This window comes from Falco peregrinus, chromosome 2, assembly GCF_023634155.1.
Source record: "Falco peregrinus isolate bFalPer1 chromosome 2, bFalPer1.pri, whole genome shotgun sequence".
Classification (NCBI taxonomy): domain Eukaryota; kingdom Metazoa; phylum Chordata; class Aves; order Falconiformes; family Falconidae; genus Falco; species Falco peregrinus.
The window spans coordinates 5,536,394-5,550,215 of NC_073722.1; the positions used below are offsets into that span (position 1 = coordinate 5,536,394).

At 39.7% G+C, this 13,822-nt stretch overlaps 1 protein-coding gene across 5 annotated transcripts in view; it reads left to right on the forward strand.

Annotated features, from left to right (window-relative positions):
- The window catches only part of AFG2A (AFG2 AAA ATPase homolog A), a 208,603-nt gene that overhangs the window by 44,811 nt on the left and 149,970 nt on the right, over nt 1–13,822 (forward strand). For 3 of the 5 annotated variants that reach the window (XM_055797721.1, XM_055797725.1, XM_055797723.1), the window contains exons 12-13: nt 3,039–3,092; nt 3,523–3,602. In XM_055797721.1, the coding sequence (XP_055653696.1) occupies nt 3,039–3,092; nt 3,523–3,602 (134 nt within the window). Of the gene's footprint in view, nt 1–3,038; nt 3,093–3,522; nt 3,603–9,450; nt 9,518–13,822 lie in introns of all 5 variants that reach the window. The other 2 variants (XR_008746125.1, XM_055797722.1) reach the window with 1 other exon arrangement.

Genomic DNA, 13,822 nt, shown 5'->3' on the forward strand with positions numbered 1-13,822 from the left:
TGCAAATGACCAGAAGGAACAGGCTTTATTTCTTTGTGTCCCTTTGTATGGAAGATGGCTTGTTGCAGAACAGAGCAGAGCTATATGTATTACTAAACGGGACCATTTGTTACTAGCATCTCTTGGTCAGTAGATCAACAGTTATAAACAGCTTTTAAAGGTATCATTATGCTCACCTCTGGGCAAAAAATATTTCAACAAATGTTGACTTGCTTACTAAGTCAGGCTTATGTCATTTGATTTTTTAAAGCATTAGAAAAGCATTGAAAAATTAAAAAAAACAACCAACACCCAAACTCCTGGTATTTCTTGAGTGGCCTCCTTCCTAAAAAGAGAAGGTGAGTTTTGTGAAAACTAGAAATGGTGTCACCTGTCAGCAGGTGACTCTGATGGCCTATAGACTGCTTGTCAAACAGATCAATCCTTTGAAAGAGCTGTCTTCAATCTTAGCTAAAGGACAGCCCATTTGCAGAGAGGGTAAGGCAGAGGCTGAGCTCAGGTGGGACCAGAGGTAACCCAGTTCAGTTTCTATGTCCAGCTGCTTTGAACATTTCTAGGTTTTGTGCTGTGGTTTTAAGTGGTTGCATGAGATGAAATGTATATCAATTCTTCCTCTTCTGTGTGTGCTTTCTCTTACTTTGGAGTCTTTTCCTTTATTGCCAGGTATAATAAGAGTTTCAAGTTGCTAGCAATAGAAACTATGGTTCTCAATGGCATTTTTGGTATTATTCATGAGTGGTGAACTAGGAGACCTTCAAATCAATTTTCATCAAAGTTTTCCATGAGAGGCACGGATCATTAATACATAGTGATCTTTCACCTGGAGTTGCTACTTAATGAAAAGAAAAATAGAGAAAAACCTTCATGTCAAAGCTTACAGCAAAACCATGCATTCAAAATAATTCTCTTTGGAAACATTTTAAACAGTGTTTATTGCTTTGATGTTGCCTTGATCATATTTTAATGCTTAATTAAAAATAAAACTCCAAGCATCTGAAATTATATTGTACCTTAGAGCTCAAAGAGAGTAGTTTTGGGTTTACATATTTTTTTACTCAGACAAAAGAAACGAAAATGTCAGACTATTTGATGTGTCATACTAGAGGAGTACACTATAGGCACTGATGTAAATGATGTTGGTTTCCATGAGAATACTGATGTGGATGAAGATTACTTATGAGAATAAGGGCATGAAGGAGAAGGTCCACAGCTTCCAAGAAAAAGTTAGTAAAATATAATTGTGGGTAGAAATTGCTCTCAGTGTATCAGCTCACTTTAACAGAAAGTTAGACAGAAAGAGAAGACTGCGCTCTGGTTCCTTAGGGATTTGTTAGGCCCGTGCTATCAGATTCCTCATCTGCACTGAACGTGATGAATGGCCAGGACCCGGAGCAGCTGAGTGCTGTCTTTTTGAGCTGCAAGCCTGCTCTGCACAAACTGCTGCACACTCCTCATGTTCAGTGTCCACAGTGAATAGTAGGAAAAGGCTTTGTTTCTGTCTTACCTTGTTTTTTCCTTCTCTCTTTTTCTGCATTCTTCACTTATGTATCTGAATAATTCTGTTTCCATGTGAGTGTCCAACTGACTCAAATTTTGAAGTTGTTGAAAGCCTGCAGGTGACACTTTAGCTACTGCAACAGTTGCTTTAAGAGTATATGTTGATGGAAGGAAGCAATGCTAATTCTATCATTGAAGTTTCCTCCAACCCTTACACAATTGCTTTTACCTGTGTGGAATGCTGGGTCTGGGTACTGCAGTATCTCACCTGGTCCTTTGGATAATGGACAGCTCTTTGAAAAGAAATAAGTAAGAACAGTGGTATAGCTTGGGTGCTTTGCTGATATCAGATAGCTTGTGCTTTTGTTTTTAGAATATATGTTTTTTCCCCATACATATGTAGGCCCAGATACTTTCCAGTGGTGCCAGTGTCAAGATAAAAGACAGTGCATTAATTGCTATTGCAAGAGTGCAAATGAGTGTGGAGGGGGAGACTGCAAAAAAGTGCGCTGTTTTTAGAGTAATGAATCTGTGTTCTACCCATCTGAGTACAAAGTCCAGATGGTCCTATTCAAAAAGGGGTTGCTCTGTCACTGCCAATGTATAAATGTGCATCTGCCACGCATGCTTAATTCTAGCATACCCCCTGTTTAAAGCTGCCTTACTGATCTCAGCTGAGTGCTACCTGAAGGTACTTGCAGCTGTGAAGCATGGGAAGGTTCTTCAGTTTTCTCACTGTGAAGAAGGATTTGTTTCTGTAGGTAAAATTATGAGGGCACCTGTTCCCTGGAAAATAGATTGAGGCTACTGGCTCTTTTTGTTTAGGGCAGATGATAATAATCGTTGGTTGTGGCTGCAGGTCAATGTTGATGCAAACCAGGCCGAAGTCAATGAGTCATTACCACTCCTATGAGAATCTTAGTCCCATTAGGAACCGTTACTTAAGCAGCCTATGGTACGGGACGTAGCAGAACAGAAAATACTCTGAGAATTCTCCGTTGTTTTACTTTTTATGATTTTAAGTATTTATTCAAGACCTGAATGTTGACCCTGTGGTCTCCAGTCTGTTCCTAGTGAACAGGGCTGTGAGTATAAACAGGCACCACAGCAGCTGGCACTATTAATTGGGCTTGGCAATCTCGGCAGAAAGGAATGTCAATGAGCTAAGACACTGAACAGCTTTCTCACTGGAGATGCAGCTCCTCATGGATGGATTTCAGGTGTGCTGCTATGTCAGCTGCTTCTTTCTGGACCTGCAAACTGTCAAGTTCAAAGAAGCACTGTTAAATGTTGTTTTTAAGTCCCTGTTGATGAGAGGGCTAACCTCTTAAGTGTAGTTACGTGCATGCACAGTGCCATAACGAATGGAGGAAAACCTAGTACAGGTAGAACGTAAGTCTGAAAATGCACAAATAAGATTTGCAAGTGACAAATTATCAAAATTCCTTGTAACAGAGCATCAGTAATGTAGCACTGGCAGATTGACTCAGTCATTTTGTATATAAAAGTAATTAAATTTTAAACTTTTATTAATTTTGCAGGGACCTGAGCTGATGAATAAATATGTTGGTGAGTCTGAACGAGCAGTGAGAGAGGTGAGAAAGGGCAAGCTATATGCAGTATAATGTTATGTGTTGAGCCTTCTTGGCATTCAAATTCTTCTCTGCGTATAAGGTTACCTTAAACTTTCCAAAAAACCTTCTTCTGGTTGAAGTTTAAAAAAGAAAGAGGAGGGGGGGGAAAAAAGGCAAGCAGAAATGATATTTTATGTTTAATTTCCTCCTGCATTGGCCTAGTGATACATGTCAAATTTGGGATCCGGTAGCAGCGTTCACTGTAAGCCTGCATCACACAGTATCGTGAATAACTTCTAAAAGGTTTGTTTTTGGGGCCGGGGGAAAGCAACAAAGCTTATATCTACATGTATCTTGCATCTCTATAGCTTTTGAGGTGTGCAGGGGTTGTTAGCATTCTGTAAAAATTTCCCATCCTTTAAAACTAAGTGTTTAATTGTTGTTTTTCTAGATCTTTAGGAAAGCCAGAGCAGTGTCTCCTTCAATTCTTTTCTTTGATGAAATAGATGCCTTGGCAGTTGAAAGGGGAAAGTAAGTAATCCTGTTAAAAATCTCAGATGTTATTTTCTGATAAATTAATCTTACATTGTGCAATCACAAGTATATTACCTTTCTAGAATGATTTTATTAAATATATTCATTCCACATGCAGAAGGATAGCATTTGTGACTCCTCAGGTGTATTTAACTTGGCATAAACAGGTAAGCTGGTGGAGTTCCTTCTTTCTCATCTTATTAGCAGGAATGATTCTACTGGTTCTCATGCCCTTCGGCTCTTTTCTGTGGTTTTAGCTTGCATTTATTTCCAGTAACTAACTCCTTTCTTTTCCCAGGGTTGTTGCACTGGTCTAATACAGTGTCTTCGTCAAGAACACAATGTGATCATATATAACAAGGAGATCATATATTCCAGGAAGTCTACTCATATGCTTAAATTTACGCTTATGTTTAAATGTTTCCCCAGACTGGGAAAAACTTCATGAAAAGATTTGAGAACACTCACGTCCTTTCATGTGTGACATTAAAAAGGGGTTATTGTGCAAGGAGCTCATACTGTTTTTTCCCGTGTCTTGCTTCGTGATGATTTCAAGAGATGTTTAGCTCTTGTCTGAAGGAGGATTATAGCAGGTTTTAGTTGCTACTATAGCATTTAAAATTAGACAGGCTTTGTAAGTGGTTTTTCTAGGAGGACATCTTATAAAATACTACTGCTTGTTGTGAGCAAGCACTTTTTTTTCTGTTTTATTTTTTTGCCTGAAAAACTATCAAATATGTGCATGTAGAAAGTATTTGTCCAGTTTGAAGGTGCTTCACAACTTCATCATTTGTCTGGAAGAGAAGCTACCTCAGCATCCATTCAGATTCATTTGTGTTGCAAAAAAGCCATTTGTATCTGCAGCATAGGATGAAAGGTGTCATACTAACATTTCGGCGACATGAATAAATTGTTTGTTACAGGAGGTGGCATTGCTTGCAGCATAGAGCTGCCCTGTGAAACTTGAGAAATGAATACATTTTCTGCTTGAAATGCAAAACCTGGTAGAAGATGTCTTCAACATCATCCTTTTCATATGCAATGTCTGCAACTGTGACACTTGTAAACTTCCTAGAAACAGTTAGCCACTCTGTGGTACCCACTGAAACACCTGTCTGCTTATCACAACAGGGAAGTTGCAGAAATGTGCTGGAATCAAGCCAATAGAAGGGGGGGAAATACTTCCCCCTGCTGCAATTCTTAATGTGTTTAGCTTTCAGAAACACCACTTCATCAAGATAAAACCTTTTGGAAGAATAAGCTATAGTACGTTTTAATCAGCCTTTTCACACAGTGCCCTAGAGGTGTTGAGTGCGTTTGTTTGTTTGCTTTATTCTTTTAGGGAGTAAACAACCCAATTTTACCTTACCTGGAACTGTCTGTGGGGGGTAGTAGGCCTGGCACAGCTTGCTGAAGAATGTGGTATGACCTGCTGCAGTTGTGTTGTGCTGGAGACATCTGGTTTTGGAGCTTTAAAAAGAACAGGGTGGGACACACAAATATTTCATTGTCAAATCTGAACCAGATGGGAGGTAAAATATGTAGCAGAGTTCTCGTAAAATTCATCTGAAATTAAATGGTGTAGGAAACCAGACAAGGCACTTATTAGAAATGGCCTTTTTTTACAGGCTGACTTTGCACAGTAGGAATTTGCAAATGCATTAGAGATGCTAACGATTTGTGGCCTCTGGAGATCCATTTCCTGTACTATTTCTAACCATACTGAAGTTTTCAAGGAAACACCTGTTTATATTGTCTCCCTGTTCCCTCTGTTGGTTGAATTAGTTTTCTCTGCCTTGGCAGTGGAAAACACTCTGTGATACAGCTTTGTAAACGTTTTTCCTTTCCGTTTAAATCTTTGTTAGGATTCTGTGGACTTTGCGCAGAATATGCTGCATCACAAATCCTCCTGGGTAGGTAACCTCTCCTCAATCTTAACGGGACATCCAGAGATGCAGAGAAGCCTGAACTGTTAAGTTGTGAGAGTAGTTTTATGCATAGTTCAGATCTGAAATAACAGATGTGAAATAACATTGAGTAATTGCTTAATGCTTTTGCTCTACAAAGCACTTTGCCAAATATTCATTAACTCATTAATACTTGTTTAGATTAAACCCACAAGCTTTAGTCAAAAGCACAACTGTTTTACTCCCTAAACAGAGATCACTAAACAATCCCTTCTCATCAACAGGCGCATACAGACTAACAGGCTTTGTAATTACTTGTAATGCAGGTAGACGAAGAGAGCTAAGGAGTTTTCTTGTTTGTACCATTCAATATAATGTCTCTTTTGCATCATATAGTGGAGTCTGTCACTGCATAATCAATTACGCCATGGCAGACACTGTAGCTGCATTCAGATATGCCACGGTGTTTTATTTATTATACATTTCCAAGCCATTACTCAGAATTGTAATACATCTTAACACTCTACATAATGTAACTGTCTTGTGTAGTAGTTTTACAGTGTATTTGTGTGTGTTTATTAGTTACAAGAAATAATACTTTGAAGTCAGCAAAAATTATGTTAATTGACATTGTTCCATGTCAAAATGTATTATTTCTGAAAAGATTGTTTCTTGCCCAGCCTGCTTAGCAGTTCCATATGTTCTATCTGTATGAAATAAGCTCCTGGGGTTTCCTTCATGTCTGTCCACACCCACCTCCCAAATTTGCATGTTGGCAACAAGCTAATATATATTAATCAAAGAATTAAAAGTGTGGGCTGGATACATACGAGACTCAAAGAGGATTTACGATATAATCCTGCACCTCTGAGGAGAATAGTTCAGTGTAAGGGGCAGTTGCTTGATGGACAAATCTGGAGATCCTTGATGCAAGAAGATGAGAGAGTGATTCTGAATGGATTTGAGTTTCCAATGTATCTTTATCTATGAAAACAGGTAAAGATAGTTTGAGCTGTATTCGTTTCTGGATTTTGTTCTCTTACGCTATGCTTGTTAGAGAGAATTGAAAATAAAAAAATTTGGGGCTGAATGGACCGACTATAAGGAAAGAGGGAGGCATTCACTGTAACTGGTTCTAAAGAATAGACGATAAACCCATGGAAGAAAAGATGCTAGAAAGTTAGAGGTGTCACAGTGAGTTTTGAGTAGGAAAAATGGTTGAGATAGGAAAACCTTATGCAGATCAGAAAGGCTTTTGGTAGAGAATTATCCTTTGCTGTCAGTTAGTCATATGGGAGAAGCTTCAGCAACCTACTGCTTGACATCTTTAAAACAAAACTGACGTTTCACAGATTAACGTGCAGCGAGGAGCAGTCATGCACTGGGAGAGATGCACTACGTGGTGCATGGAGCCTTTTCCATCACTCTGTGGTTCTAATTAGTATTTACTTTCATGAGCAGACTACAACTTTTTCTTTCTCCTTGCTTTTGAAAGATGTTACAACTTTTCATAGGAGAGACTGCACTGAAGCGAGACCCTCAGGACTGGTCCAGATGCAGCACTGCATGAGGAGAAAGGTTTGCCTCGCAGTAATCCCTTGCCTGGACAAAGCTTGAGAGGCTTTAAAAATTGCACAGCTGCAAAGAGTTATGGGTATTTGTTATCCCTTGGTATCCTGACCATATAAAACCTAATTCTTCTGGCCATTAGAGGTTACCAAGAGGGAAATGTCTTGGTCATTAGACTTGAAATTGATGAATGAACGTGGCTCCGTGTAAATGCAGCACAGACAGTCTGTTTGCTGTACTTAAGAAGTCTCTGCTTTGGAAATGGGACATTGTTTATACAAGCAGGATTTTTAGGATTTTGGGGCAAGAGATATATTTGTTCCTATTCTTGGTTTTCAGAAGCAAAGCATTTTGTAACATAAGATGGGAAATATTGTAGACTGATGTGAAAGACACTGATAAATCGCATTTTCAAAGGACAAAAAAAAGACGAGACAAAATCAGTACCTTGCAATTGACTTGTATAGGCCAGAACAAGTTGGTAGATGAATAACCTTTTTGGAGTGATGATAGAAGTGACAAAGTGAAGGGACTTTGATACCAATCCCTTGAAACTACAATATGATGATGCTTTTCCAGTGAGTTACGTTACCCTGTATACTGGGTGGCAAGGGGAGCAGGATAGATACATTCCTAAGCCACAATTTAAAATGCTCAGAACCTCTGAAAGACACACTGTTTTCACTTTAGGTATTGAAATATTTGCAGTCTTAACTTTTGAGGCCCTCAGGCTTCTATAATGAAGCTGTGAAGAACAGCAGCTTCTCTTCTGTACTGAGTCACCTCTGCTTTAAATGGGAACTGTGATAAATCCTCTGTTTTTAAACCAAGCTGTCTCTTTGGAATATTTTAGTACATATTTATACTGTACAGCTTAGCACATATTATGTACAATTCAGTACATATTACACTGTACGCTTGAACATACCTTCGCATTTTTTTGTCTGTGCAAATTCCCTGGTGTAATTGACAGCCTCTGTCATGAAGAAGGTCGGTGTATTGCATCCTAGCAACGAAAGCTAGAGCCTGGACCCTGCAGGGACATTAGGTAGGACAGAGGCTCTCAGCCAGAAAGCCACCTTGCACAGGGTAGGTTACCGGTAGCAGAGCTGGAGAAAGTACTGTCACCCTAATATTACTTGTGTGAAGGCAAAAGAAAGTGAAGAATACATGAAAGAAATGGGAGTTTCCCTGTGCCATGCTTGTGTTGTGAGGGACCCAATTCTAGCAGCAGGCTCATTTAGGCAGAGCTTTGCGTTTCTGGCTTCATTAGCACTGCTTGTCCCTGAATTGGGGGATGTCAGCTGGTTCCCTTCAGTATCTGAGCTGTGTTTGGATATGATAGAGAGTTGAGGCATTCAAAACTTTTGTGACTACTGTCTGAATTCTTTAAAGTGTTTGAATTTGGTATCCAGTATTGTCCGGGGAAAAAGCTGCATGTCCAGTGCCAGTTTTCTATTTTAGGCCTAGCAAGGAGTGCTGAAAAAGTTAAAAGTTTTGAACCAATTTAATTGTACAATAAAGCTTGTAATTCACTTTGGAATAGCGATTTAAATAAATAGCATTACCTATAGATTGTGTGTGTTTATGCTAGATGTTTGTAATACCTTTAACTTTAAAACAAACTCATCAATGTTTCTTGTCTAGCAAGAATCCTTTATCACAATGTGTTTAAAAATCTGTGGTTCTTCCTTTTTGTTTAAAAAACCCAATAATTTGTAACTTTGCCAGCCTGTATTACAACTCGGAGATTTGATTATTGGCATCAGTGGAAGCAGGACTGGATCTGTAAACCATTTTCTTGAAGTCATTCAAATGCATGGATAAATGTAGAGGGTTTAGAGGGACTAATCAAGGCTGTTAATGTTGGTAAGCCTGTTCTGCAGTGTTGTGGCAAAGTTAACCTGCAGCAAGATGCTTCAGCCAAGGACGTGAATTTGAGCTTCTCTCTGGATTCCTGCCAGAGGCCCAGTTGAAATGAATACCAGGATTAGAGGGATCAGAAGTGGGCATATGTGGTGATCACTTCGGGTCCCGATGTGGTGTTGGCTATGGAGAAAGGTCAGCTTACCCACACTAAATGGGCCCAAGCAGGCTACAGTTGCCTGTGGGGCGAGGACTAGAATGATTGACGGCCTTTTTTAAACTTTATTTTAAATGAAATACAAGGGGAACATGACTGTAGTTAAAACTCATAAATGAAACTTATTCCAGATGAAATGGAACCTCTTATACTTAAATATTGTTATAATGAAAACAAAATCCAGTCTAGCTAGTTACTTCTAGGTCTGTTATACTTCCAACTTAAACTGTACTTGCTTCGCTGGTAGACATGATTGATTACAGTGTTCAACTTGATTAACTTCCAGGAATGCGCAGAGGAGAAGTGCTGAGGAAAACAGAAAGAAAGGAAATGGAAAATTTACTGTGCATCAGGTGTGTGTTTGGGGCTTTTTTTTTTTTGTTTTGTTTTTGTTTTAAAAGGCAGTGTTAATAGAATAGGAGAACTCTATGTTAGCATCCTTCTTGTTTCAGCTCGATGGTGCCAGGGCCAGGTGAAAGTGAGTTCTCATGTCTGCCTTCTGTGGACCTGCATCTGCAATTAGTTTCAGGCAGATGGAAATGACTGATGGATCACCACCTTGGTGCTTAAGGATTTGGAGATGTGCTTGGGGAAAGCCCTCTGGAAGAAAGCCTGTTGATTCCAAACCCATCTCAGACTGGCTCCTTGCCTCCTTTTCTCTCCTTTCATTGTGTTTCATTTTTGTGGGCCTACTTCGCTCATTTCTGAAAGCTGCCGTAATAATGAATTTGGGCAAATGGAAGAGGCTGGTTGCATGAACATGGAGGAAAATCTGGGATGTTTCTGCAGCTGCCTGTAGGCCATTTGTTTCAAAGTCACCTGCTGACAGCTGAGCGCAGTTTCCTGTTTCCACAAAGCTCGTCTCTTTTTAGGAAACCTGCTTACAAGTAGGAGGCCGCTCAAGGAGTACTAGGAGTTCTTTTATTTTTCTGTGCTTTTGTAATGTCTTAAAAACCGCAGTTTTTTTGGCGAACTGACAGTTGGCAAAACACCTTTTTGGCCTGGAGCTGACCATAAAGCTAAATGTTCTACCCAGTCTCTAAGTTTCCCAGACTTCCTCAGGTTTCCTCTGGAGATTTCCCTTCTGAAGTACCTGAATTTTGCTCTTGAGGAAATAGGGAATATGTGAAACGATATAGTGGGTAACAGCTGATACAGGTGCGTAGAGAATATGACAGCATCTAATTGTAGGGTGCTGATGGAGGGAAGGCTTGAGGATGGTCTTCTTTCAGAGTTTCTTCTGATGACACAGACAGGAAAATTCCCTGGTATGGGGAATATTTCTTATCTTAGGACTGAAGAGGTGTTTGGTGTTGTGTTGTTTTTTTTTTTAATGAATAGCTGAAATATTTAACTAATAACATAGAAGATTTGTATGCTGTGTATCTCTCCTAGACTTTTAAAATAACATCAAAGCCTGTAATATCTGCAGAGGTCTTTATTATCAATATGCACTGAAGCTGTACCATACGTGTGCCAGAAGTGAATTTAGCCCAGCGGTTTAATAATGATCGCTTAGGCCTAGGTATGCTTGCTGCGCCTTTTGTTTTATGAAATACCTCTTTTGTTGTGAGTGCACGTACATAGAGACATCAGTAACTGTGGATAACAGTTTTAGCTCAAACCAGGAATTGTGCTTGTAAGCAGAAATGAGTAGGTGATGTAAAAGGTGTTGTGATTTTTGAGGGAGAGGGAAAAGTGCTGTAGGGAAAAAATACATAAGCAGCACAGCATCACTAAACATGCATGTCTCTGTAAACCTAGTATATTTAGTAAAGTTTGAGTTTTGAAGCCCCAGTAGCATTCAAGAGAAACAAAGTTCGAAGTTAACATAAGGGCTTGCTCTGCTATCTTTAGATTAAGAATATTCTGACTGAATTAATATTTTAGCAGGGTGCATCTGTGTGGAAGAGCCTGCTTTTTCTAACTGGCATGGCAGTGTCCATTCTGCTGGAAAAAATGCCCCACTGACAGAATTTTTGAGTGGAATTCGGTACCTGGGAAGATGCTGCAATTATTATTTTTCTGGTAAATGCTATTGGAGTAGTTTTTTGGGGTTTTGGGTTTTTTTCCCCCCTAATGCTGTGGAGAACCTTGAACTGCCAAAGCCATATTTCACCAGTTTGTGAGGGAAGGAAATAAAACAGTGTGACAGTTAATTATGATCACGGCAGTTGGACTGAAAAGACAGACTTGGCAGGTGCTCCTTGCTGACAGGTTACTCCTGCAAAGCCCTGACAGAAATGTCAGACTCAATAAAAATCCTTCAGACTGTGTGAGTGAGGCGACTCTTGCATGGGAGTGTGCTGGCAGGGGGCTTTGGTATTTCAAGAACCTTTTACCTCAGTAGTTTGTGGAGAAGTGGAGAGTCCTGCCAGAGAGTTCTATTTCATCCTATATTAATTTTTTGATACCAACCATTTTGTCATGTCAATGACTTTTACATTTGTTTTGATATGAAATTATTTCCAGACATTCCAGTGAAAGAATTATTTGAGATGATATCACATCCAGAAGAAGTATTTTTAAAACTTTTAAATTTTGATTATGATTGCAATTCTTTTGTTGGGGGTGGGGGGGAGGTGAAGAATAATAAAGACAGCTTTTATCTGTTTGTAAATCTTGCCTGATAAGATGTTTTGGAAAAGAAGGTAGGCTGTACTCCCTTCTCACAAAACCTGTGTTATAGATTTCAGCTGCATGGAGATTAATCCCTCTGCAGTAATTTATCCTGGATACTTCTCCTGAGGTCTGCCTTTTTGACCTCATGGATCTGCCAGAGGTAGGGTCATCTGTGCAGAAATGGGGCTTTTCAGGAGAGGGGCCCTCCCAGACTTCCTTCTGGTTTTGTAGCTTCACAGTTGCTGTGAATTTAAGAGTGCTCAAAATGTTACTGTGTGACTATTTCCTGCATTTCCACGTCTACAGTTTAACAGCATAACTAAATTAAGGTCCTGATTCTGAAGATGTTCAGATAGGCTTCAATGCTGCTGGTCAGTGGTGGGATGGAGAGTCATTGGTTCTCCTTTACAGGATTTAAATTATAATTGAGACTTACATACATTTTCCGATGAAAATGACATCTGGTGTTCTGAAAAAACATTCATCCCATTGGTTTTGGAAATGTTGTAGACTGTCAAATGATGCAAGTGTACGTTTGCGTTAGCTCGCAGTGGTGATGCTTACCAAATTTCATCATGAGGTGAAACTGTAACAACTGCATTCTCAAACTGTTTTTAGTTTTAAATATTAAAAAAAATCTGATAGATAAAGGGAGGGGGCTGAGAGAAAAGGAAGTTAAATAAGTAAAAATGTACAAAACAAAAAGTAAGCTGTTGTCAAAAAAAAAAATGCCTATAGCAAGAAGGGTAACAGATTTAAATCAGATGATTTCATACGTCTGGTTATGTCCAGAAACAAAATCTTCTTGGCTTGAAGAACTATGTATGCTAGTGAACTGTATGTACTCTTGATGCAGTGATAGAATCAGGCTGTGTTGCATTTGTATCCCCAGGAAGAAGCGTGAGAGTGGCTTAAGATGTTCAAGGGGAAATGTCAAATACCCACTGAGATCTGAGTCCAGCTGGTTAGAATGGTTGTTGGGTAAGGCCAAAGGAGATAAGAAAAAAAAAAGATGCTATGGAGAGCCCTCACCTGCTGTGTTGAATTTGGAGCTGTTGCTCACAATGTCTCAGTTCCATCATGCAAGGCCAGAGTTAATTCAGATTAATTGTGAGTGGTACACTGTAGAATACATGTTTTATTCTGTCAAAACGTATACTGGAAGTGCCTTTAGCTAAAATAAAATACCAAAACCAGGTTTTGTTTTTCATATTCACTTTCAGTAGTCTGCTATAATCCACAGGTAGTCTTATCTTGAGAGTCTTTTGCCATTCAGGAAACTTCTGTGTTGATCAAGAGCTTGTGCATGTGGGCTTGGTCTGACGCTGGTGGGAGGTGGGACACTCGGGATTAGCTGAAATATCATGTAGGGCTGGATATCTGGCTCTAACTGATAAACTAGTAAGCAAAGACATTTTTTGCCTTTAAAACTCCTTCACTGAGGATTTTAAAGAAAGAGGGGTTGGCAAAAAAGATTAAAATAACACATAGCCTACAGACTGATGTGTTTAATTTAGGGCAACACAAGAGATTACTTGAAATTCTCAGGCCCTTTTATGGAGCAGCCAGACTCCTCTTTGCTCACACATTTTTATTTTGAAGTTAAAGGTATTTCTGGTTAGGGCACGGCTCTTGCATACACGCACCCATGCACACATGGCTCTGCATGGATTATGTGAGGAGCTTAATTCTGACTGCCTGGATTTGCAGGCGGCGTGTTGACAGGAAATTAGTTTGTACCAGGACGTGCCTTTTGAGGACTATTTCCATGCAGTTGTGATGATGACATCAACGTGCGGAGGTCATGGTGGGGGGGGCAAAGATACCCCCTTGGCTGGAAGTTGGTTTTGGCAGTGCCTCTGTGGGACTGGAGGGTTAATCATCATTTGTTTCTCTGGCTGCCGTTTGCGTCAAAAGCCAGGGCAGCCTTAATGAACACTGCCTGTGTTAATTTGAAACCTTTGCTGGGAAATCATGGGAAAATGGAAAAACGCATACTTGTGTGTCACCCTTCAGATTAGCAGCTTGGGCAGCAC